The 27564-nt window shown below is 46.7% G+C and overlaps 1 protein-coding gene across 7 annotated transcripts in view; it reads right to left on the reverse strand.

Annotated features, from left to right (window-relative positions):
• Window positions 1–27564, reverse strand: part of AGBL4 (AGBL carboxypeptidase 4) — a 1099729-nt gene that overhangs the window by 35712 nt on the left and 1036453 nt on the right. For all 7 annotated transcript variants that reach the window (XM_074334699.1, XM_074334701.1, XM_074334700.1 and 4 more), the window contains one exon: window positions 3844–3940. In XM_074334699.1, coding sequence (XP_074190800.1) covers window positions 3844–3940 — 97 coding nt within the window. The remainder of the gene's footprint in view (window positions 1–3843; window positions 3941–27564) is intronic.

Below are 27564 nucleotides of genomic sequence, written 5' to 3' on the forward strand. Positions count from 1 at the left end.
CACTTTTCTTTCCTATAGCACGAAGGGGTTACAGTAGATAACTCTTAAGAGCTTTTTCAGTTCTATCGTTGTGTAATTCATACGTAACTCAGGGCTTATTTAGGACTTACTCCATGCCAGCTCCTGCACTGTATACAAAACACACAAAAGTGACTAAGAGCAACCTCAAGGAGCAACCTGTCTAGTGGAGAAGCCAGACCTGCACAGAGGCCGTGACAACACACTCCAAGACATTTTGCAGGTGTGTGCGAAATGCAGTCAGGAATCCAGCAGAGAGAAAACAGCTGTATCTCAGGTAGAGAACAGGGACACAGAAACAGAGATGTGGTGTTTGGACTGGGCTTTGAAAGATAAGTAGGAGTTCATCATCTGACAACAAAAAGGGAGAAGATTGCAAAGGAGGGAAAAGGACAAACAAAGACATGGAGGGAGGCTTGAAACTAGCTGACTCGTTCACTTTGAAGTACTGAGCGTGAGGTGTTAGAAAGCAGGTGGGGTGAAGATGGTGTTCACAAGAGGAAAGGGTGTGCTAGGAGGCAGTAAAGGAAGTTTCAAGTGTACACCAGGGTTTTGAATTAGCAAGAAGATGAATGGGAACATTATCCTGAGGGTAATAGGGAGCCATGGTAGGTATTGGAGAGAGGGTATACTCTGATACGTAGCTAAGCACTTTTATACACTCTTCCATATTGTTTGTTATCTTTGCCTACGTACATGCCTTTCTCCTCTGTAAATTTGGCTTCTGATGGGCAGGGGCTATCTATGTGTCCCCAAGCACCCAGTACAGGGCCTGGCACATGGTGGTCTCCAGTGTGTTGAGTAGCTGATGACACCCGCCGACACACACATACACAAAACAACAACAAACCCCCCAGAAAACCACACACAGACACGCACATCAAAACCCCACCGTGGAACCAGTCCTTTCAGCCTGTCGCTCAGCCTGAGCCCATCCCATACTCAGAGACCAGCCAACCCTTCACACTCATGCTCTGTCTTCTCCCCAAAGCTCACCTGCCCTGTTCATGTTTCCTGTCTTCATTTTTATCTATCTTGATGGGGCATTTTGAGCTTTAGCCCTGTGACTGTGTCACTGTGGTCCAGATAAGTGTGGGGTCTCAAGATTGGTCATCAACGCTGTGTCCCTGAGCCTGTGCTCTCAGGTCCACATTGCTGCCCCTCCCCAGGGACCTTCTCTGAAGGGTGGCCCGGCACCCAGGGATGTTGACAGGCCCCCGCCAGCACGAGACTATAAACCGACATATTATAATTATCCACAGAGGTGAGAGAAAACAAAGATGAATTTTGAGTCAAAACATGTAATTTTCCTTTAAAACTAGAGCTGCTCTTTCACTTACGCTATTTGATGCTTGGGTGGAAAATGATACAAGAAAAGGGAAATATTTTAATCCCAAATCAGAGCCTTCTATCCTCCTAGGAATTCATTTTAAAAGAGTTTCTGACTAATTGAGAGCTAAGTGGTATTCGTCGTTGGATGAGGCAGAGGTGTGGGGATGGAGAGGGAGTGAATTCTGTTTTTCTTAACTTAAGGGTGGGTTTACCTCAAATCCTCAAGGCTGTGAGCTTTGAGGAATGAGCCCTTCTGCCATTTTCTAATGAGGGCTTCAAAGCTCAGGACAAGGGGTTCCATGAACAGGTGAAATCAGGGCACTGAAAATTCCCCTGCATCGGTTAGGTCCAATGTCAGGGTCCTGCTTCCCCCATCTCAAAGAACTCTTCACTAACTGATACTGAGAACAGCCGGCCGGGGGTCGTGAGGCACGGGCTCCAGTCCTGCATCTGACCAGCCCCTCATCAGTGTCACGAAGAGGGGCCCTCAGTGATTGCAGATGTCCCCTCAGTGTCAGCTCCATTCCGTTGGTCTGTGACAACGCAACGTGCAGGAAAATGTGGTCAATGATCAAGATCCTTTTATTCTGGCTGACAGGAGACCTGACAGAGACAATCCCCAAATTAACTTGCAAATGAGATTCTAAGAATTCTTTGGAGCTTTATAAAGCTTTAAATTTTTAAGAACTTGAACCAATCAAGAGTGACTTCTAAGAATAAATGGAGCACTTTCCTCTAGAGGTGAGCTCCTCAAAGGCAGGGTCAGGCCTTCGTCATTTATTCATTCCAGCTCCTTCCTTCCCCCAGGGCCCTGGCATAAAGTGATGTTTCCCTAAGTGAATGAAGGAATTCATAGAACATATACACGAATGCATGCTCAGGACAGTCTAGGCACAGCAGAAGCAGAGAAGAAATAAGCATAAGCATGACACTTCTGAAGGAGTTTCTACTCCACCAGAATTGGGGGCACAAAGACCCCGCATGACTGGTGAACAATGTGAGACAAAGTATGAGTCAGGGCACACGGTCACGCAGGCTCTGCGTGGAGTTGTGAGACCTGAGACATCATCCAGCCCAACCGGAGAAGTCCAGGGGCTTCCCTTAGATGGTGATGAGCTCGTTGGACATCTGGGACTGCAACCCAGAAACCAGAGATGAAAGCATTTATTGAGCACCTACTGGCTGCCAGGCACTGTGCCAAGCTTGTATTGAATCTTTGAAACTGTCTTTGGAGGTTGTTGTTATCACCTCCACTTTAAAGACAAGAAGAAAAGTTTCAAGAGGCCAAGAATCTTGCCTAAGACCCCACAACTAGCATGAGCCTGGGAAAGAATGTGGACCCACACTGCCCAGGTGGAACTTAGCTGGATTTCAGTTCCCCTTTGGAATCATAGAATCCGAGGGTCAAGTCCTGGCTCTGACAGAAAACTCTTTGACCTCAGGCAATTGTCTTCTTTCTAAGTTCCCTTCTTCTCACTTGTAATATAGGGCATATAATATTTACAAGGAATAAATAAATAAGCTCATGTACAACAATTACTTCACTCAAATAATAGTGATTAATATAGTTTTTTGCTAATAACAGGGGAGGGAGGAAGGCGCATCAGGGAGGAAGGTGCAAAGGCCCAAAGGCAGCACAGTACATGGTCAAGGTCAGTGAGAAGACTGGTCTATTAGGAGCAGTGAGTTCGACATCTTCATGTCCTTCAAGGAGGCTGGACCACTATGGGGGTAGAAAACAAGGCCAAGAAGCAGGGCAGGGGCAGTGTAACCCGGTGCCATGGGATGTCCCTGCCCAGATGCTCCTGGATTCACCGCCAGCAGGCATGGGGATGCCCAGGACTTTGGGCCCTGGTCCAGCCCTCAGAAAGGATAATCATCTCCTGAGCTTCTCTCTTCACTGGCCCAAGACGTTGGCTCCAGCAGAGGAGCCGAGGTGAAACCTCTCAGGGGTGTGTGTTGCCCAGGCCTGAACCTTCCCGTCTTGAGGGCAGGGGACTGCCCTGCACCGAGGGGAAATATCTATGTCTGGTGCTGTGCAAGGTCTTTGAACGCTCATCTCATAATAATCTTCCAAATGAGCAGCATCGTGCCCTCTTTACAGAGGAAGAAATGGAAGGATCAGAGAGCCTATGAGCCTGGATGATATAGAAATCCCAGAGGATGAGCTAGCAGATGAAGTAGCATATGGAAACACCCAAACTAACGTAGAACAATGACTGGACTTGGTTCCCCAGCAGCCCCCATCCTTGTGGACCCCATGGTAGACCCAGACGTGTGGCTACGTATCCCTGTCTGAGCCCATGATGACACCACATACTCAGGGAATACGCTGTGAAGCTCTTCTGCCTCCTACACTCTCTGTGGCAGGGCCGGGATTGCTTTCCCGTGCCACAGATGGGAAACTGAGGGCCAGAGAGGGTCTCAGGGAAGTCACCCCTGAACATGAAACCAGTGAGGCAGGACTCCAGCCCACTCTGCTCTGCCACTTACCGCAGCCTCGGCGTGGGAACCGCCGCTTTCTCAATCAGGGGGTTCAGCCGGTAATAATCCAAAAACGTTCTTGCCACGTTCCGCCCCAGCTTCATATCTGTAAGTATGCGTGTTAAGGAGCAACTTTGGAAAAAAGACTGAGACAGAGTGAAAAGAGGACGAGTAATACAAGTAACAGTAATAAAAATAGTCACACCACTCACTATTCTAAGCTTGTTATACATACTGTCTTTTAAAATTCTCACGAAACCTTAAATGGGAGATACTATTATTTTCCTCATTTACAGATGAGGAAACAGGTGCAGAGAAGTTTTATAATTTGCCTAACGTCACCAAGCTGGGAGGGAGAGGAGCCAGGATATGGGTCTAAGTAGTCTTACCTCAAAGCCTGTGTTCATAGCTTTTTACAATATACTGTGTCCCTTTGGGAATCACTGGATTCCCGTGGTCTGGCTCCAGGCGGTTCAGGGCGGAGGCAGAGAAGCAGGACCCAGGAGCAAGAGACCCTTTGCTGTATGTAGCCCAGGCCCTGCTTGGCCTTCAGGGATCAGCCATCTACTCTTACCTTAAGTAGTGTCCCCATTCCACCTTGAAATCTACCAATAAGGAATCTTTAGGGGACGGATGCACGACCTCTTAAAGTACAAGCTCTCTGGGGACCATATGGACCATTAACACCTTCGTATGAATGAGCACAACAATCATCTAGTCAATAACACAGAGTATGTGCTCTGTGCATTGTAACTCACATCTCTGGGCTTTCACATGCGCTATGGCCTCTGTCTCAAGTCCCGCCCTGCTTCCCTTGGCTAATTTACACCCATCAAGTCTCCATTTAGGTGACATCACTTTAGCAAAGCCTTCCATGATATTCTCTCCCCGGGCCCCACACTTCCATGGCTTCTGAACTGACTTCATTCAAAGCACGTATCACGTATCTCATACACCTCAGCACTGGATATCCAGGCTGTCACCAGTTCCTCTCCACGAGACCTTCTATCTCTTGAGTTTGTCCACTTCTCTCTAGCCCCTGTTATCGTCCTAGAAAAGGCCTGGGCCACCTTTCCCCCGGATTACTGTCACTCTGTCCTAATGAGACTCTGCCGCACGACTGCCTGCGTCCCCCTTTCACCCCTTGCCCTTCACACTCCAGTGACACTGAGCTTTTGCCTCCAGGCCTTGCCCGTACCATGCCCACCTTCCCAGGCCACTCTCCATGCTGCCCGTGCCTAACAGGGCCGACTCCTTCTCGGCCTCTAGAAACCTCAGTGTGGTTGTCGCTTCACAGGATAAGTTTCAGCCACCACTCCATCCATCCAGGGTCATGGAGCTGGTCTAGCATTTGAGGAACTGTCAAGTGAGTTCTTACCACTGTCTTGAAAAGTCCCTAAGGTGGGGTTGGGCATGACACAGGCCATGGAAACTAGCACTTATGGAGTACCTGCTATGTACCTGGCACTGCACTGGGTACTCCGTTTAGATGTGCATTTTAACCTTCAAAACAACCCAGTGAGGGAGGCAGTTTTATTTCCCTTTTGCTCTGGAAGGTTAAGGAACTTGTCCAAGGCCATATAACTGGCAACAGTAGTCAGAACCCCAATTCAGGAATGTCTGACTCCAGAACTGTGAGCGTTCCGCAACCCTGGGCTGTTTCCCAACTTGAAGGCACCTTTTCTGTCAAAGGATGAGTCATCCCAGGCCAGTGCCTGGTGGGAGAAGGAAAAACACCAGACAAGTTGTTTATGACAGTGCGATGTGCCTCAGGCTCGCTGTGCTCTGAGGCTGCCACCTGCTTTCTTCCTCTGGATATGACTGACCTTCTCTGTCTCCTTCTTTAAAAAGTTCACAAGCTGGCACTGGGCATGGCCTCTCTGACCGGCAGACCCAGGAGGCAGTCTCACTGCCAGGGCCTGCAGAGGCAGCTGGCTGCTTTAACCTAGCCAGGCTCTAGCCAGCTCGAGGAGACCAAATCATGATTGTGTATGCCAACACTAAGAGCTTTAGGGGCTCATAGGAAAGGAGAGATCCCTGTGGACTGAGCTGAAAAGTTGCAGCAGGAGCTTTGGAATCACATGTATCTAATCCAAATCCTGGCTCTGCCATATGCTGTGTATGACAGATTGTATTTTCCAAAGATGTCTGCGAGAATAGCTTCCATCTCACACATTATTCTGTGATATGACCTTGACACTCCTGCCACTGAGAGGTGTGGTTTATGTCCCCATCCGTGAATCTGGGTGGGCTTGTGACTCACTTATAACCAAAAGAATGGCAGAAGTGACACTGTGGGACTTCTGAGGAGAGGCCAGAAAAGGTGATGTAATTTGCAGCTTGCTAGTTGGACGACTCCAGCTGGGGTCCTGAACCTCCATGCAAACAGTCTGAGGCCCCCATGCTGTGAGGAAGCCCAAAGCAGCTAACTGGGCGGGGGTGGGGGGGTGGGGGGGTGGGGGGGTGGAGGTTGCAGGGAGAGGCCCTGTGACTACATGGAGAGACTATAATAGAGATCCCCGGCTAGCTCACAGCTCCTCCAGCATTCTATTCCGGCTCGAGCCATTGTCTGACTGTAACTGCATCAAAGACTCCGAGCTAGAACCACTCGGCTGAGCCCTTCCCAAATTTCTGACCCACAGAAAGCATGAGAGAATAGCTATTGTTTTACACACTAAGTTTAGGGGAGATTTGTTCTGTAGCAACAGAGAACTACAGCACTGTGTGACCTGGCATAAGCGATTCCATCTCTCTGAGCCTTGTTTTTCTCATCTATAAATGAGAACAATAACGCCTGCCTCACAGGGATGTGACGAAGTGTGCAACTGACTAACATACGCGTGTTCACTGAATAAATAAGTGAATGGGGAAAAGGGAAGCCCGAACCCTTCCTTCCCAACCTGCATTGACAGGTAGGCTTGAAGCCATGCTAGAAGACAGGCTTGTTAATCAATATTCCTGATCTCTACCAGGGAAAGGAGTTGGGCTGTTCCCGTAAAACGTCCCACTGTGAGGTGTTGATCATTTTAAACAAGCTTTGCTTAGCTTTGTTTAAAAGACAGTGTTTTAAAGGTGGGAGTTGTCTGGGACAACCCTCTTTCCTTCTTCCTCTCCAACCATATTACATATTCCTCAAATCCTTAGGGCCTTACTCGAGGTTATTTACTGGAATGACCCTGTTTGAGTCAAGAAACAGGATGTGGGTGGGAGATGGGGAGAGACTGCTTGAACACTTTCAATTAAAACAAGCTGTCTTTGAACAAAGATTTAAGGTCCAGGCAAGAAGAAGGCAATAACTCTCTTGGCCGGGACCCTTTCCAATATTTTGCAGAATTGAGAAAGAAAAAGATTGGGGCGAAGCCAATAATTCATTGCCACCCCCAACGAACATCTCAGGATGGTCTGTAAGTTAAAAACATCAGCCTTCTCAGATTCTTCTGTAGCTCGCTGATCAAACCTTGCAGACGGCAGGAAAAGACCCCGGAGTCAGTGAAGCAGGAGGGGTCTGCGGGGATTGTCTGAAACTCAGACTGATTCGGCGACTTCCACCCAGAGCTGTTGTGAACTAAAGGGCGGGTGTCAGTAACCCCAGCCTCCTACTTCATGGGACCCTTCAATAGGTAACGAGGGTTGGCACACTTACTGCTCATTCTCATTTGGTCATTCGAACATTTGTTGGGTCCCTCCGATGTATATATACTGCTACACGAGGTGACGGGGTGATTGGGGTCAGATAAAGAAGAGTCAGACAAACACAGTGTACAGTCTAGAGGAGGAAACTACCACGACCCAATTGACTACATTACCCAGCAGGCTGTTGCACTGTCATCTTCACAAAAGCAACTACTGTTTTTGTGTTTTTTGAGCTTACTTTGGACGCTGTGCTGTGTAGTTACTATCACCAATCCTTACAATACCCTGCAAGGTGAACGCACAATCCTACACATATTTTACAGAGGAGGAAACTGAAAAAGGAGAGTTTACCTCATTGACCAGAGTCCTGTGGCTTGAAAGTGATAGAGGTTATCATATGAACCATGAGTGTTTTTTCACATCATGCCTATGTTTTCTCCTCTCCTGAATGTGATCATAAATTTAAACACTAAATTTTATGGACATGTAGAAAGAGATTTAATTCCAAGTGGAGGAATTGTGGAAGGGCTCATGGAAGTGGGACCAAGATTTGAAGGACAAAGATGAATTGGAAATGGGGGAGGAAGAGAGACGAGTGTCAGTAGAAGCACAGAGTGTGGTGGGGGCAAATGATCCTGGACCAGAAATGAGACAGAGAAAGGCCCGAGGGCTCCTGTAGCTGAAGTGTATGGTTAAAGGTGAGCTTGCAATAGTAGGTAGGCTGGAGACACAGCAGTGAAGGCTTTGAACGCCTAATTAAGGAATTTAAACTTCTGTCCTGTAGGCAATAAAAACCAGTGAATATCTATGGTGTATATATCATTCATTCACTCAGTATATTTATTGATCACCTACTATGTTCAGGCTCTCTGAAAGGCTCAGGGTATTTTGTGGTAAAGAAACAAACCAACAAAATAAAACAAACAAACAGAAAAAACAACCAGAACAGTGGTTCCTATGTCTAGAATTGGAGACAGATAACAAATAAAAAAAAAACTCAAATAAATACATAATTGCCATTGTAATAGTGCTATGAAGGAAATGCACTGGGTCCATAGCTGAGGGCAATGGGGGTGCTGTTTTAGATAGGGGTGTGGGCAGGCCTCTCTCGGGAGAGGACCTGTGAACTGAGAGAGGACAGTGGGTACAGCAGCATCTATGAAGGAGGAAGGGCGGCGTGTGGGAAGGGTCCTGGTGGGGGAGAGGGACTGAAAGAGGGTTCCCGTGGCGAGGCAGGCAAGGGCTAAGGCACGGGAGCCTTATTCCGGGCTCCCTGAAAGAGTCTGGATTTTCTAAGTGGATGGGGAGCAACTAAAGCATTTTAAGCAGGAAAATAAAATGGTCTGATTCATATTTTTAAAAGGTCACTGCTGTGCTTAAAATGAGAAACTAGAGTGGAAGCAAGTAGGTCCTCCAGGAGACCACTGCAACGGTCCAGGAGAAAGATGAGGGGGCCTGGATCAGGACAGAGGCAGCAGAGATGGAAAAACACGTTTTGGGGACGAATGCAAGGACCTGCTGACAGATTGGATGCAGGGCCTGAAGGAGAGGAAGGAATGAAGGATGATTCCTGCCTATTTAGCACCTGGGTGGATGCGGTGCCATAACCTGGAATGTAGCACACTGGGGGCTGGTGGGACAGGTTCAAGCGAGAGAGAACAGGAGTTAAGTTTAACATCAAGATGCCTATGAGATGTTAAGAATCCAGGTCCTGAAATCGGAAACAGAAAAGATCAGAAAATGGAAAAAAATGGAAATAGGATAATGGAAATGGTTTCCCAACTCTTTGGGATTAATCACGTCACATATTCTTGCTGACTATATGATATGGTCCATTCTGCTCTGCTCCCCACCTTGTGCCCCCTGCTCTCAGAAAACACGCATTTTCGGGGTGTCCCAAGGTCTCTAGGAAAGTGCAGTGACTGCCGGCCCCTCCGTTCTCCAGTCTCAGGGCCTCGGATCTGGTACACTGAATGAGCACATCAGTGGGACTTAAGAGATCAGCCTGGTTTCCATCAGTAACTTGCCATGAGACCTTGGCTATTTCCCTTCTCTGGGCCTGACTTCTCTGTGGGTGAAATGTATAGTCTCAAGTCCTTTCCAGCAGGAACATTGCATGTTCAAGTAAAGGCCTCGATACAATAAGCTTATGAAAAATCCCACCCCCATTCTTTCATTCAACAAGTATTTACTGAGAACCTACTATGTGTCGAGTTATTTTAGTCACTTGATACAGTGAGCAAAACTGACACAGATCCTTATCGTCACGGAGTTTACATTCTCGCTATAGGAGACAAACTGTCAACCTAACTCATTCATAAACTATCGAGAATACCAGAAAGTGATAAGTAAAGAACAGGGTCAGGGGAGTGCGGGGGGTGGGGCAGGGAGCAGATTGCAGCATTAAGCAGAGTGGTCAGAAGCGGGCTCATTGAAAAGGTGGGGCGCCAGTGGAGTGGGAGGAGGCGAGGGAGCGGCTGGTACCGAGGGTGAGCGGACCTTCCTCATCTGAACCATGAACCCTGACCGGTCGTTTCATTAGCTGGGCTCTTGCTAGCTCCAGCGCAATCCCACCACTCAGCATCCTGGGCAGCATTGGGGATGAGTTGTCCCTGGTGGGCGTCAGGAAGACCGCCTTCAGCACATGGCAGCTTCCTGATGGAAGGTCCTCCCTACCGCACAGAGCAGGACATGTCTCACACACACATCCTCCTACCTGGCCTGGGGCCTCCTTTTTACATCCCACCCCTTCCCTCATAGGCCCTCATCTCTGAAGCCGTCTCCACACTTTTCATTCCCTGCAGCTCTTCCAAGAATAAGCTCCCCTGACCTGCTTGCCCTGCAGGGAGCTGAGGTCTGGCCCCACTCATCACATACCCTATTTCACGTCCGCTCTCCCCACAGTGGTGCCGTGGACAGGTCTGATTACTACTTTGCAGATGAGAAATTGAAAGTGACTTGTCCAATGAGACACATCAAGTATTGGTACAGGGAGGATTGAAGCCCATTCACTCATTCATTCATTCATTCATTCATTCATTCATTCACTCATTCAGTGCCTTCTATATGCCAGACTATGCTGGGACACAAGAGCTGGGATACAATGAAGAGAAAAGCAGACACAGTCCTGTCCTCAGAAATGTCTTTCCTTGCTATCACCCTGCTGCCATAGAAAAATATTTAAGTACTACCTGTTCCCTGTTTGGAAACCCCCACCTAGAATTCTTTCTCTGCTCACACTCCTGCCCATGCCAGCGACAGATGATCCTCGTTACAGGGGACCGATTAATTCTGCAGAGGGGCAGGCCAAGGAAAAGTGATTTCTCTTTGGTGAGGCTGACAGCACTGTTGGATTATTAAGAGGCACCGGTCCAGGAGCCTCTAGGTGAAGCCGGAAGAACAATGCGACAATGAAATATCTTTTGTCTCTGCCTCCCTCACGCATCCTCCCACGGTGTTGGACAGGTGCATGACTAAACAGATGAATCCTTCTCAAGTGTGGTGTGGAGGCAGCAGATGTAATTGCAGAGTCCTTTCCAAATTCAGGCAAGTCCTGAGGTACCCCCAAAGTAAGGAGGCGAGAGAGAGGGGGGATGGAAGAGAGAGAGAGAGAAAGAGACAGCAGGAGGGACAAAGAGATGAAGGAAGATAGGCAGAGGCAGAAACAAAAAGAGAAAGAGATGTAGACAGGAAGATACAAAGGGAAACTGATCAGGATGGAGCAGAAAGATAAGGAAAGAAAAATCATGGGAAGGGCTGAGAGAAACTCAAACTTGAAAACTGGAGAGAAATGGAGTGAGGGGCAGATACAAAAAATAGGAAGTGAATAAAAAAGGGAGCGAATCAGAAAGTGAAAAACACAAATATAGACGAAGGGGAGGGGGAGAGAAAGGGAGAGGGAGAGGAAGAGAGAAAGGCAGAGGATGACACAGAAAGACAATTTAAAAAAGCAGAGAAACACAGGCATAAGAGGAGAAACAGGAAACGAGCGGCAGCAAGCTGAAATAGACAGAAACAGCAGAAAGGCAGAGAGGACAGACAGAAGGAAGGAAGAGACAGACTGACAGGGAGGGAGACCTCCTCTCTGATACGTGAAATTGTAGCTCTGAAGAGCAAGTAGAGATGACTGCATACAATACACATGAATGGTGGGGACGGTGACCAAATCATTCAAGAAAGAATTAAAGTTTGGTAAAAACTATGAGGCTTTATATTATTTTCCTACTGTCACTGTAACAAATTACCACAAACTTGGTGGCTTAATACAACAGATAATTTATTCTCTACAGCTCTGAGGCCAGAAATCTGAAATCAGTTTCAATGGACTAAAACCCTACATTGACTCCATGTCACCTGCAGGGTAAGAACTAAACTCTTAAATCTGGCATTCACGGCTTTCCATAAGCCAGTCTAAGCCTTGTCCCCGGACACTGTATCCTGTTCTGCATCTATTTAGAATGTGGGGTTTAAAGTCTGAAAAGCATGGGTTTTAATCTTGGCTCCTACACAATTTAGCTGTGTGACTCTGAGAAAGCTACTTACCTTCGCTGAGCCTCAGCTTTTTCATGTCTCAAATGGGTAATGCTATCTACCTCAGCAGATTATCGTGTTGATTAGAAATTACACATCCAGAGCACCTAGCACAATGCGGGTGTGCAGTAGCTCTTTTTATCATTATTATTTATGAACCTGTCATTTCCAACTAAACATGACCTCTCCAAGGACAAGGCTGTGTCATGTTCAAGCTTATTTCCAGCACCATTTATCACATGTTAAGATGATTAACAGAGGCAAGGAGAAAACAAACAAACCAAAAAACAAGATAAGGGAGGGAGAGAGGAAAAGAACAACAGAGAGACAAAGGGAGGGAGAGATGAAGAGATTGTTTGTACAATCCTGTTTCCTGGATGCTCAGGGATAAAATCTTGCGGGTCACTTCCATGCTGTGTGCCTCAGTTCCCCCTCCTGTAAATTGGCAGAGGTTGACCTAGATGACCTCTAGTTCTAATTCTCACTCCTTCTCTGGTTTTCCGTAGGAGAAGTGTTTCCCAGGAGCAGGGGATATCCTTTCCGGACACACATATGAGGGCCAGCCTTATCAGGCACGAAGGTGGTGTCTACCACTCTGATGGGCTATTTGGAAGAGAAATCAGGCTCGAGGCTGGCTGGGCTGGCACAGAAGGAAATCTAACCTCAGGTATAATGTGGCTGAGTCTGGATGGGATGACCTTGGGGGATTTTTGGACTTCAGACCACACTGGGCAGGTTGTTGTCACTCATTATTTGTTATTCATTTATTCATTCAACAGACACTTATCAAGTACCTCATATGTGTTGGGCCATGTGATAGGTATACAGAGTATATACACTGGGTATATAGAGTAACCAAAACGGGTGGCCCTGCCTTTAAGCTGCTGATAGTCCAGGCTCTACGGACGTTTTGGGCTAAATGATTCTGGGTAAGGAGCTGTCCTGTGTATTGTAGGATGTTTAGCTGCATCCCTGCACCCTTCTACTAGATGCCAGCACAATGCCAGCAGAGCCACCCACCTCATGTGACAATCAAAAAGGTCCTCAGACATTGTCAAACATTCCCTGGGAGGGGGGTGGATAATTCACCCCTGGGTGAGAACCAGTGCTCTAGGGAATGCACGGCATCTCGTAGAAGGTCGCAGGTGACACAGGAGAGGTGGGTAAGCGCTTAACTGAGAGGGTTTCAGTCTTCCGAGCTGGGAAAAGTAATCCCTGAATGGATCCTTGGGGGCCGGGGAGAGGCAAAGGAATCTGCCCTCACAGGCTGTACGGACTTCATAGGATGGTTTTCTACCCCCTCTCCCCATCACTTTGGCAGGAAGAACAGCCTCGCTCCATCTCCAGCACACCTCAGCCTCTCAGATGCCTCTCCCTTCCCTATTTGCCCTGGACTGCTTGTATTTATAACCCATCTGCCTGTCTCAGACCCACTTCTCACTCGGGAGGGAAGTCAATCTCTCCCTCCAGCTCCCACACTACCGCTTGCTCTGTGGCCCCCTCACTTCCCCTCCTTTTCCACTCCAGGCACCGGCAACTTCCCAGCAGTGCTTTCCTTTTCTCACTGATGGTGACTACAGCTCTGGAAATCGGCTCTCAAAATCTGCTGTGCCTTCCCAGCTGGGCCCCGCTCAGCAATTGCTGAGACTTCAATGAGGCTCGGCCCGAGAGCAAGCTCTGTTTCTCTGATAGATGCTGAGCCCCCACTTGTCTCATAAATATTTTCAGAAGCTTCAAGTGATGCACAATATAAAACAAGACCAAAAACCAAAGTAAATATTGGTGCAGCAGCATCGTGAGGCAGGTGGGGAGGGGAGAGCGAAGAGAGGTGTGATAAGCCAGAGGAGCTCTAAACGTTCCTGGCTTCTGGCCTCAGCTCTGGTTCTGGGCGACATGTGGCCTGAGTGAGGCTAAGTCTCCTACAGATGGCAGTTTTCCAGTCTGTAAACTTGGGAGAAGGGGGTGACTTGCTGATGTTTTGAAACCTCTCAGTCTCTAGATCAGGAATACCTACCTGGGGCCATTAGGGGGTTCCTGACCCCTTTGATCTTACAGGCAAAATTTTATATGCCTATGTGAATTTTTCTGGGGAGAATATCAATACTTTTCTACAATTTTCAAAGGAATCTACATCATCCCACACATTAAAAATCTGTGCTAGGTGTGTGGATGGTGGGTGACACTTGAGTTTATCATCACCTTTCAGGTAATATTCCTTCTTCTTATTACCTGACTCATTCGCTTTTTATATCCTGACTCCTCTGGGATTAGTGAGAATCGTGTGCTGGGGACTGACATCAGGCTTGACTTGGAATGAAATGAACACAATGTAGAAGGTATCCAAATTCATCTGTGTTAACGTAACTCGAGGACGTCACAGTCTGGTGACTGCTCTGCTGAAGAGGTCATGAGAACAGCTCAGCAAAGATCGTTCTTAGGAGGGGACTGCAAAGCTCAGCTGGTGCCTGGGACTTTCTGGGCCTTTCAGAAAAGCCCACTTCCCTGTCCCTGTGTCTTTGCTCCTGATTAGACCTGAATCTGAGACACTTACCTGGGTTAATGGAATGAGCAATAGCCTGTGAGTCAAGAGATCCATGTTTGAGCATCAGCTTTTCACCCAGTTGCTGTATGACCTGGGGCAGGTCACTGACCTCCTTCTGGACTTGAATTTCGCTAAGGGACGGCCCTAACTATGGAGAAACTCCATTATAATACCTCATTCTTGGCTACCTCCTTGCATTGAAGCCTCATTTTGGGACATTCTTGTTCCCTCTCAAGCAAAACAGAAACAATCCCATCCCTAGGAAAGGTGTGATGTTGGGCTTAAATTCCAACCTTTAAGGTCCTCTTGGCTCTAAGACTTTATGACTTTCTTTCCTGCCCTTGAGCTATTTTTATTTTAACTGTTGTCTTGAACTTGAAATCCAGGGGATAGAATTGATGTTTATGAACCCTTACTATCTTCTAGGCACCATGCTAGTTTCATTTATTATGCACAAGCAAGGTAGATTTTATTACCCCCACGTTACAGATGAGAAAACCAAGGTTCAGAGAAGTCCCTTGTCTAACATCATTCACCAGCAATTGGAGGATAGGACTCAAACTCAAGTCTGTCCAAGTCTGAGGCCTATGGCTTTTTATATATTCTTGTGCTATAATTATTATGTTAACTTCCTTAAAATGAATTTGCTCATTTATTTAATATGTATTATCTGCTGTGTAAGGCTTTGGGTCAGTTGCTGTGGATTCAAAGATGAGAAGTCAGTCCCTGCCCCTGAGCAGCCCTTAGAGAAGCCATGGAAATAAAAATTGCAATGCAGGGCAATGACTGCTGTGGCAGAAGGAAATAAGGGAAGTGGGGGCACCGAAAGGAAGATTTAACATTGGAGGGACCCTAGAAGATTTCTTAGGGGAGGTAACACCTGAGCTGAATTGGGGGAGGGGGTCTCTTCTTTTGAGATGAGTCTTCATTAAACCATTTAGTCAACAAACAATTGAAAATGCTCATATACTAGGTACCAGGTATTTTTCTAGATGCTGAGACACAACTGTACACAACACAACAAGGTCTCTATTCTGATGGAGCTCCCATCACAATAGGGAAGATAGGCAACAAGTAAATGAACACATGCAGAGTAAGACTGAAATCCGAGGCACTTGAAGAAGTAGAAATTGGCCAGGTGAACGAAGATGATGGCAGGGAAAGGCATCCCTGCACAAGGGCAGAAGCTCGTGCAAGCATGCTGAGGCATGGCGATGCCTCCCTTGGAGTGGTTGGTATATCTTCTACAAGATAAAGAAGGAAGCATGAGAAATACACAGACACGTCATGGGCACCTGTGTGATGTAACAAGCAGGAACTTTCCTGCAGGCAGGAAAGGAGGAGCCATGGTAGGGTGCTAAGGGAGGGAGAGAGAATGTCAGGTTTGGCTTTAAGGCTATCAGTCCTGTGGCCCCAGAGGAGGATGGTTTGGAAGGGACCAGGACTGGAGACAGGGAGGACACTTCTGGTCCAGGGAGGGTGGTGAAGGCCTGAGCTAGAATGCTAACAGTGGAGTAGAGAGGAAGGGATAGAATCAGAAATATTTGTCAAAAAAAAAAAAAAAAAAAAAAAGAAAAGAAATATTTGTCAAGTAAAACTGATGTGACTTCTGGGTTGAATGTGGGGTGCTGGCAGAAGTGGCTGGATTAGGAAACGCATCAAGGATAGCAGACCAGGTTTCTGTCTTGGCGAACCTGGTAGTGGTATCACCACTGGTCCTGGATATGAAGCCTGAATGTGGCTCCAGACGCCAGGAAGCTCTGTGTTCTCTCGAGTACCTTCCATGGCACTCTTCTTAGTAATACTGTGTTTCCCTGAAAATAAGACCTAACTGGACCATCAGCTCTAATGCATCTTTTGGAACAAAAATTAATATAAAACCCAGTCTTATTTTATATAAGACAGGGTTTAATATAATATAATATAATATAATATAATACCAGGTCTTTTATTAATTTTTGCTCCAAAAGACGTATTAGAGCTGATGGTCTGGCTAGGTCTTATTTTTGGGGAAACAGGGTAGCATTGCCTCATTATATTTTGCTGCACAGTTGAGCTAAGTGAATCCTATAATTTCTATAATGAAACTCCATTGTAATGTCTAGTTATTGTCATTTCCTTGTATCTAATGCTCTTTGGGGGACACCTTGGTTTGATGTCAGGCAAAGCTCAAGTGCTCCCACTCACAGAGTGGGTAAGAAGCTGGCCTAAACATCCCACGGGACTAGCACATTTATCCAATCTTTGGGGTAGAATATATTTTCTCTGGAACTTTTCTTTTCCATCCTCACTCTCCCACACCTCGGATGGGCCAGCTGCCTATCTGCCGTCTGCCTGACTGCCTCCTTCCCAAGTGCAGAACTAAGGACCTGGAAGAGGGACTGTCTGATGAAGAGGAGGAGACCCTGAATCTCATCATCTGATAGGCATTTCCAAGGAGCCTACATGAGGTCAAACATGCTGCTCTTGCCTGGATGCAGAAATGAAAAGGTTTTGTGGAGGGAACAATGACCCTCTAGTCTCATGCACGTGATCCTGGGGTAATGGGGTCAGGTTCCTGTGACAACTAGTCAGTCACAGCTAGAGGGTCAAGCCAGCTGAGCACTGCTAGGCCTCCAGGGACACAAGTTCCTCCTGAACCACAGAGTCTGGGAACAATGCCCCACCTTGGCAGAGCAGAGGGCCTTGGACTAGGACCTTGAGGGGACAAAAAGGAGCATGGCCCAGGAGCCAGAGTTAGATGCCAGACCTGAGCTGACCCCACCAGACTGGGTCTGTACCCCTTACACACATACTCTCCACTGCTCTTTGCCTCTCTCTTCTTTATTAGCTTGGGAGCCCCTCGAGGGCAGGGCTGGCACCTTCCCCATCCTTGTTTCCCCACAGCCTAATACAACTCCACCAAAAATGTTCGTGGAAAGACTAAGCAAATAAATAAGTAAATAAACCTTAGACAAGTAGTCCAACCCCTAATCTTCAATTTCCTTATCTGTAAAGTGGGAATAAGAATACCTACTCACTAGAGTTTTATGAAAATTGAAGGACAATGAATGTGAAAGTGGCCAGTATGGGTCCTAACATAAAATAGATGCTCCAAAATAGATACTTAGCTTCTCTTTTCCCATTAACCATACCTCCTAATTTCAGGTACTCCCTGCACTTTGCTGACCTTCATATTTTCTAGGCTGAACTTGACAGTGTATCAGTGGTTAGAGAATCATAAAATATCCAGGCAGGAGGGTACCATGAGTGGACATCTGTTTTGTTTTCCTGCTCTTAATCTATTCCCTTTTCACAGCACCCTGGTTTTCCATATTGAACATTCAGTCTCAGTCCCTGTGGCTCAGGAGGACCTGACCCCACCCAGACTCTGGGTGGGAACAGAGTCACCCCCTGCCCACTCAGAATGCTGAATTTACTTTGCCACAGGGGTTAATCAGGTATGACATAAGCTCAATGAGACGCAATTCTATCTTCTTGTGAGAGAGGGAATCGCTCTTAAAACTGAGAGGATGGGACATTTACCAGGAGCTGCTGGCAGCCATTTTGCTTCCATGGTGGGAGAGAACCTCTGGGAGAATGGAGCCAACACTCAGGAAGCAGCTAGAGACCAAGTCCTGATCACACAGTTTGATTCTCTTAATCCAGGCATGCCTAACACCAATATTCCTTTGAATTCTAAAGTTATGTGAGCTAATTAACTCCCCTTTTTAGTCAGTTTGAATTGGGTTTTCTGTCATTTGCAACCAGATGACTTTTGACTAATATAAGACTCTGGAGTTTACCTCATCAAACCTCTTAGTTTTCCAGATGAGGAAGAGATTTGCAAAATCACATGGGCAGTTTCTATATACAACCAGTTTTCCAAATAAATATATCACCTCACTTCTTTTTATCGTTACTGTGGACCAAAACAGGGACAGATTGTCCTTCTGCCTGCATAGGGTCATAGAATATTGATTTTGGTTACAGAATGCCTAATCTTTCTCCAACAGAGAGAATTTCTTAATTCAAGTCCTCAGAAACCAATTTTGTTTTGCATTATAATGTTTTTATCCCCCAAGCGGAACTGCTGATGACCGTCCTTTCTCTTCCATACAGTGTAATCAGCAGCAATTAATTCTAATCACAAGGAGACAGCAAGAATGAACAGAGCATTAATTGGACGGAAGTAATCAGAATTTCCCTCAGCCCCCAGTTGGTACCTGTATGCGGGCCAATGCAAACAGGCACATGTATGCAAGTGTGTTCTCATGCACACATATTCCCCTGACCCCCACCCCCAATCAACTAGGACAGAAGGAGAGGATATAGAATGTGTGTGCTGTCTGGCCAGCATGGTGTAGTATTTTTGAAAAAATCAAGGACTTTCGAGTCACAAAGATGCCACCACTAAACAGCTGCTTACACTTGGCCTCCTCATTTGTAAAACACAGATATACAGACTTACTTCAAAGTGGTTCAGAAGATTAAATAAGAATATTGTAGTAAAGCACTTTTCATTGGTAAGTAGCAGGAGCCAAGTAAGTGCTAGTTCTCTTTCCTTCCACATCAAACACCTTTTATAGCTGGTAGAGAATAAAGGCCTAATGTGATCTGAGATTTTAGATCCTGAATATTCTGGACCCAGCCAAACTAATTTGATAATCTCTTCCCTCCAGACCCCTCCCCTAATACTCTATCACTGTCCTCCTCATCTACCATCAACACACACACACACACACACACACACACACACACACACACACACTCACTCCTCCTTCCCACCTCTTTCCTCTCTGGGACTGTAAATTCTGGGAGGGCAGCTCAGTATTCCAATTGCCCCTCACAATGGACACTGAGTGGACATTTGCTGAAGGGCTGCTCACAGAGCCTGTGCCTTTGCTCACACTCTCCCTCTGCCTTGGTCTCAGCCCTGGTCATTGGTCATCCTTCAAGGCTTGGCCTAAACATCACCACCTCCTTCAAGGTGTTTTAAAAATTAGTTATTGGAGCACTCTCTTCTCCTCTGAACTCCATTCCTCTTTCATGACACCTACAGTGTTATACTTTGTGACATAAGATATAATGGGTGCCTTTTCTTCTCTGTCTTCTCAAGTTCCTTCACTCACTCATTCCATCAACACCTTGAGCCAATGTATGGTGGTCACCGTGGTTCTGAGGTATCTGACTGGGTCTGTGTCTTGAGATGCTCAGGTTCAGACAAGTCCTTGAGCACAACAGCTGGTCTGACTCACCTTTCTATACATGTGGCCTTGGGCCATGATAGGTTGTCCTTAAATATTTGATAATGGCAATGGGCTGCCCAGGCAAGGACATCTGGGCTGGAATATCAGTGGGTCTTGTGAGGTTACATTAGATTAGCTCTACCAACACTTTTAAGATATAGTAATCACTCATTAATCTTTATTCTGGGTCCTTGAAATGCATAATCAATCTATCCAAGTTGTGCCTCTCCTCAAGGTGTTCGAAACATCCCAGAAGTCAATTAACCAGACTGCAAGCTGTGGGCTTGGCTTCCTAAGAAAGTTCCTTCCAATGGTGAGTAAGATGTCAAGTCTCCTCCACTATACCCAACTTTCCCTTTCCTAGATGCCTGTTTCTGCCCTTGATAATAGGGCATTTTTCTCCTTTAAATAATACTCTAAGAGATCATTCACGCCTCTTCTATCAGAGCAGTGAGGGGCTCATCCACAGCTCTGGGCTCTCAGGCCCTTGTGGAATGCCTTCCTCTTCTTCCCACTCCTGTTTATCCTCTTGGTGAATACATAATCCCCCTTGCAGACCCAGCTCAAAATCTGCCCTATTTAGGAAGTCTTCCCAGATTCCTCAAGGCTGAATTAGTTGCTTCAATTGCTCTGTTCTCTGTGTTCCCACAGAATACTGTTCCTATTTTTAGTTTAGCTTTAATCTCATTGCTTTTATAATCCAAGCAAGATCAAAAGCCAGGTTAGACAGACAGGGTACAAGGTACTATTTACGATGGAATGATAAAGCATCAATGAAAATATAGCAAGTTGGAGAAAATTATATTTATCAAAACTGTTCACTAATTGTGGCCCGAAGGAAATTTGAGACCCAGAGAGGTAAAGTAACTTTTGCTCAGATTATCAAGCTAGAAAGTGGTTGAACTGGAATCTGAATCTGACTCCAAAATCAATGCTCTTGTTGGTTATTCACTCACTCTAATTCTAACTGTGTGCCAGCCCTGTGCTAGGCATGAGGATGCAGAGCTTTAAGCGTGGCTCCTCGGGCTCATGGCAGGTAATGGTAGAGCAGAGCCACATCCCTTAGGCTGGTCTCTGGTCTCCAGATCTGAGACTCTTCTGTCCCACTGTGTGATTTCACCACTGGAAAGCTCCACAGCCAGCTACCCAGACTTTCCCTCTCTCCAGGAACAGGCAACATACTTCCTTCAAACAACCCCTTCCCCTACCCCGAAATCTTTGGCTGTGCCCACTGTGGAAAGGGAGCCAAGGCTGCTGCCAAGTTCATTAATAATTTTGGCTTTCTGGAAGAAGAAGTTGGATTGCTTTGCTCTTCAAATATCAAAACATCCAATTAACACAGCTAATTAGCATCACTAACAGCAGTCAAAGGAATGGTAATTTAGATGCAGGATTTCAAAGGTTTCCTAGTTGTAGGCCAAGGCAACCCATCTCTTGCTAATGACAAGAGTTCCTCACTTAGGCAATTCTATAGCAGTCATCAATTAGCCTAGCCACTGGGCAGAGACTGGCCTCATCCCTGAGTCATTTGTCTAATCAGAACTGGAGATAGAGAAAAAAAGACAGAATGTGGGAGTGAGGTAGGGGAGTGAATTATAAAAAGAAGGCAATGCAGACAGGGAGAGACACAAAGAGAAATAGCACACAAAGACAGAAATTCTCCGAGATGCCAGATAGAGAGAAAGAGAAATAGAAAAGGTGACTTAGATAAACAGACAGCAATCACATAGGCACAGAGAAAAAGGAATTTCTTAAATATAGAAAAGATATGACAAAAACTTCCAACCATCAGTAGCTTTGGGAAAGGAGCTGAACGTTGGGGAGCCTCGTGTTCTGACCTGTAAAATCAGGCGAGTTCAAATTAAAATTTGGCAAAGTTTGGCTGCTATGGTGAGATCCAAAAGAGGAGAGACTAAGAGACCCAAACCAGAGCTTTTCTCTTCCCTTCTCATACTGAACGTTGGCCTTCCATGAGCCTTGATTTCTCTTTAGAAGGGCAGGTATGAGGTCGACACTCTTCCATTTGCATACTTTCTCCTGTAAACCCAATGGGCCCTACAGCCAGGCCTATGATCAACCAGGAGTATCGTCTCCCTCAAAGAAAGAAACCAATGGATCTCCTGACGAACCCACGTCAGAAATGGCTTTCATGTTTTTCTTCCTCTCATTGTACTGACTCTGCCCTGGATCAGGCCTCACAGCCACATCTCCAGATTACTGCAACAGCCTCTGGTCTCTATTCTTATCAAAGTTGCCAGAGTGACATTTCTAGACACACATATGATTATGTCCCTCTCTGACTTAAACCCCTTTTGAATGGGTTCCATACTTTCTCTGGATCAAGTCCAAGACCATTAAATATGGTTTCAAGACCTCCCTCTGGGCTCTGGCTCCTGCTGTCTTCTCCGGACCATCTCTCCTCCTCTCCACTCATACCCCAACCACACTAGATGACATGAGGGTCCCTGGGGACTCCATACATCTTTACCTCTGGGCTCTTCCTCATCCTGTCTGGCCCTTGCCATACCTCACAGATCCCTGCTCTTTCTCTGTGCCTTTCTGTGTCTAAGCTTTGGTTCACACACTTCCCCAGCCTATTACCCTGTTCTTTTTACCACCTCATCTTTTACCCATCACCTACACAAGGGTCACAAACTCAAATGTCTTCAGAGGAGGGGCTCATAATGTAAATAGGTGCAATGACAGGTGTGAAACAGTAGGGAGAGTGATGGCAAATTGGACAGTCAATGCCACGCTCAAAGACCCTCCAACTCAACATTAAAACAACCTACCAACCAACTCACCAGCCAGGAAACATTCTCCTGGCCAAATCCACCATCTGCAGGAAGGAGTCAGCCATGAACCACCAGTTGGTGGTGCTCCATCTGTAACCTGGACTTGGAACTTAGCCCACAAGGTCCTCAGTGCTCAGACTCCCCTTCCAGCTCTTGCCATCTCCTTGTATCTGGTTCCCCTACAGGGGCATTTTCACAGCCTCTGATGTCTCCTCCCCTTTGGGCCCTGCAGAGTGTTAACTGTTTGTAAATAGCTGCGAAGAACACTAACATTTACAGGGACTAGGCCAATCCCATCATACACCAGGCCCAGGCAAGATGCTATTAATCAGCATTTTAATGAAGACTAATTACAGCAGATGATGCCTCCTGCCAGGTAAGGCAATGGTTACAGATGGGAGCAAACCAGGAAATCACTGCCCTCTCCTCAGAGCTTGCTCCATTGTAGTATGGGAGGGTAAACCGTGGAGGGACTGGATGGCAGGAGTGATGAGTCCAGCAGAGGACTCTGCCAGCAGTAAGAAATGACCCTTCTCCATAATGGCAACATAAACACAGTCTGGACAGTGAGTGGAGCTGGGCTTTTGGTTGGGGATAGGTTCTGGCAAGTGATCACCATCTCTTCTGAGGTCACCTCCAGCTGACATTTTGTGTTTCCAGTTATGACTGGGGCTCTGTTTCCATCATCTACCCCTGAGTCAGACCTTGGGAAGGCATTGTAGTCTTCAAAAAATGGTCTTTGGCTCCTCAACTCTTTATTTTCTCTCTTTGCCTTTCCATTTACTTCTCTTTTCTCTTTACAACACTCAAGCACCAGGGCCCCTCCCAACCCCACCCTCTATTGCTGTTTAGTGGTTAGGAACACAGGCTGTGGAATCACACGGAGCTGGCTGGAACTCTGACCTCCACATCTACCAGCTGTGACCTTGGGAAAGTTACTTTTTCCTCTTTGATCTTCAGTGTCCTCACCAGTCAAAATATAACATAATCCCTGTCCTGTCTTCTTTGTAGGGTTGTTTTGAGATTGAATGAGGGAAAATACCCAGGGCAGTGGCTGCCACTTAACTGAGTCCCAGCCTTAATTCCACATCTTCCCCAAGAAGTCAGTAGGTGGGAGAAATCCTTGGTCCATGCTGGTTGTTTCTTTCTTGATTGGAGAATGAAGTATGGACTTCACAATGCTCCCAAAATCATGCCAAGGGGAGGTGCCCACCGACCTAGGGTAAACTCACCTGGCTTCCCTTTTCTATCCTCTCTTGTTTACACCATCCACTCCTCTTGTTAATATAGTAATTTCCTCATGCTATCCACTTGCTCAAGAATGCTCTCTGGCTCCCCATTGCCTATAAGCCAAAACCCCAAATTAGTACTATGGCACTTGAGACTTTCTATAATCTGGCCCAAAAAGACTTTTCCAACTTAGTTCCTAAGCTTCCCTTGTATGAACTTGTCACTCTAGACAGGCCCATTTCTCAACATGCTCAGTTCTACTCCTGAGGCTTTATTCGTGATCACCCACTCTCTGGAATGCCTTCTCTGCTGTTCCTCTAGACTGTAAGTTCCTTCGCTACACGATACGGATAGGTGCTATTTTGTTTTGTTTTGAATTTCAGTATCAATAGAGCTAGGCAAAATGAAGGCCCTCCATAAATATTTGTTAAACTGGACTAAACACCACCCTTTCAGATTCTTTTTCTTCAAAGCCCAGAATAGATATTTTTTAGGTACTCTGATGTAGTCAAGTTCAGGATCTAAAGCCAACAGACCTGGGGTCAAACCTAAGCTCGTCCCCTGCGATGGCTAATTTTATGTATCATCTTGGATGGGACATGATGCTCAGATAAGTGGCCAGACATTATTCTGGATGTTTTTGCCAGGATGTCTTGGATGAGATTATCACTTAAATTGGTGAACTTTGAGTAAAGCACATTATCCACCCCAATATGGGGGGGCCTCATCCAGGTGAAGGCCTGAGTGGAACAAAGACTGACCTCCCCAAGAAGGTGGGATTCTGCAATGAACGGTCTTCGGACTTAAACTGTAACACCTGTTCTTCCCTGGGTCTCCAGCCTGCTGGCCAACCCTGCAGAGTTTGGACTTGTCAGCATCCATAATCACATGAGCCAATTCCTTAAAATAAATTCCTTTCTCTATATGTACACATCCTTTTGGTTCTGTTTCTCTGGAGAACCCTGACTTACATGACCACCTATTGGCTATACACTTCTGTCAAGCTATTTTACCTCACTGAGGCTCTGTTTTCTAAACCATAAAACAGACACAATCATACCTCCTTCATGGGGTTGTTGTGAGGATTCATTGAGACCCAGTCTGTGTGTGTGAAAGCCCTGTAAATTGTGAGCCACTGTAGCTTGCTAAATCTTATTATCAAGGCTCATTACCTCCAGGAAGGTGTCCCCACCTGCTCCAGCCCTCTTTGCTCTGAGACATTCCTGAGCTTGTGAGCTGTCTGGGCTCATACCACACCCCTGATTCTGTCCTTTTTTCCCCCCACATGTGTGATGCCCAGCACTGGATAGGAGCAGAGGGGGTGGGAACAGGGGGCCAGTAGACATACCCAGTAAAGACCAGTCTGGGGACAGCTCTTGAAGCTAGAGCAGAGGCTGCTGTGAAGGACGCAGACACTGCATTTCCCAGCAGTTGGGACCTGAATTTAAATGCAGTCCATTGCTCTTTGTCTGGACAAGGTAATAAAAATCCTCAGACAGTGTATTATGAATGTGAAGGTGCAGAATTGGCTCTCTGTTCTCTGCCCACCTTCGGAGGGAAGGGAGACATGTCTTGGGCCTGAAGGAGATGGACCTTGTGGGCAGGGCAACAGGTCAGAACAGATGGTACATCCTTGGCAGGGCAGGGGCGGCCTGGACTCCTCGGCTAACCCAGTGCCTCACAATCTTTCATGCCATGACTGAGAGAAAACGATGATATTTGTTTGCACAGGGAAGGAAGAAGTGAGGGGCTGCCTTCGGCTGGAGGTTACTGGCCCGGGGCTGGGCTGCCCCAGGCCTGTGAAACTGGGCCTGGGCTGAGGTATCAGTACTTGGTACGGCAGTCACCCACCCAAGCACTTGGGTGGGAATCTCTGTGATGTGCTCTCCCCTTCAGCTGGGAGCACGAAAGATGCTGTGGTCCTTACAGGCTAACCGGATGGAAAGCACAGCTGAGAAGTCTTATTTGGCCCCCTGAGTTCCAGTGGGTCTTCTGGTTGCTGTTTTTCTCTACGGATCGAGAACCCTGCAAACCTGATCATATCTTCCCCTCACTCAGAATGACTAACACCTACCTTCCCTCCTTGGTAGGGGACACAAAACGGGAACCCATACTTCGGCTCAGCCTCTCTCTAAGTATTCCCCCATAATAATATTACCTATTTTTTAAACAACATTCATTTTTTTTTTCTATCTTCTCTTTCGGGTCTGCAGGTGGACAGTTTGATCTAGGATCAACTCAGCCAGAAGGTAGGGTTCTAAGCTGGCTTGGCTGCAGGCTGCACTGGATCCCCAGTGGTCATTCTGGGCCTGGGCTGAAGCGGGAGTTGCTGCCTGTGACGTGCTCTTCTCCTGGTTGGTCACTGGCATAGCCAGTGCCAAGCCACACTGTGCAGGCACACTGAACACCCCCATCCCGTCAGCTGTGTCAGCATCCCGTTCCCCAAAGCAAGTCACCTGATCAGTGGGACAAAGAACAAAACTCTGCCCACAGTCCTTCCAGGCATTTTGAGGCTCTGGACATTTCTACCTCCTGAACACAGCATGCTGTGTCATGCCTCTGGGCCTTGGTCTGCAATGTCCATTAATTGCACTATCTGCATGGCAACTTCTCCATCAGATTGTACTCTTGGAACACAGGGGCCTCACCTCACCCACTTCTGTGTCCCCAGCCGCCATGTGCAGAGCTGGACACAGAGGTGGTCAGGAAGCACTTGCTAAACAACCGTGTGAATAATTTTTTGCCAGGATGTCTTGGCAAAAATTGAAAAAATAAATGTCCCAGTGTCCGGGTCTTTTTGGTTTTTATGTGCTCACTTGCCTCTCTACCTGGATCCACTGATCTCTGTATATGCTTTGACCCTAGGCCCCCTATATATAGCTCAAAACCCTGTGTCTAGGTTCCAGCAGATCTAAGACACGCTGAGTAGGGTCAAAGAGCCTTGACCCATCATCCATACTTATGGTTGCGATTTGAGATAATAGAATGTCTGAACAGGAAAGGACATTAGAGACTCCTTAGTCCAAGTGCCCCTTTGAGGGAGGAAGCAACGTCTTACTCGTCTTTGATCTCCAATGCCCAACATACGCTCTGGCACAGAATGGGTGCTCGGTAAATATTTGCTGTTGCATGAATCCCTCTAACACTCTTATAGACGGGACAATGAACGCCCAAGAGGGAAAATGAAGTCCCTGAGTCACATAGTAAGTTTCTGGTGGCCTGGATTCCAGCCTGGCTTCCCTGACTTCCGGGAGGCCAGAACCCCGTGGACTTTTTCTAAGGCCTTTTTTCTTGACACAGACCTAAGGTTATATGAACTAGGACTTTAATTACTTGTTCCAGATTTGTCTTAGCTCATTGATGGATCCCAAATGGATGAGTTCATGTTGCTTTAAAGCCATGAAGGCAAAACGCAATTGATTTGGTAGCAACAGCGCAGGCTTTGGAGGTTGACAGACCTGAGTTTCAGAAGCAGCAGAAGTCCTTCCCAACTACATGACCTTGGGCAAATCTCCTAATTATTCGGAGCATCAGTCTCTTTCCCTGATTCCTGTTCCAAATGGGGATCATGATGCCTATCTTTCAGGGCTGTAGTAGAGATCCTTGCTGCGTGCCATTTACCGAGGACATCCTAAGCTTAGTTGGTCCATCACTTGCAAAGACACTGTGTTTTCAGATTGTACTTCAGAGCTGGCCTGCAGCACCAGCCACCACCTTTGGAGACTGCCCTTGCAAAGACTCCCAGTCTCGATGCCCTGCCGGCCTGGTATTT

The sequence above is a fragment of the Rhinolophus sinicus genome, linkage group LG06 (genome assembly GCF_036562045.2).
Source record: "Rhinolophus sinicus isolate RSC01 linkage group LG06, ASM3656204v1, whole genome shotgun sequence".
Classification (NCBI taxonomy): domain Eukaryota; kingdom Metazoa; phylum Chordata; class Mammalia; order Chiroptera; family Rhinolophidae; genus Rhinolophus; species Rhinolophus sinicus.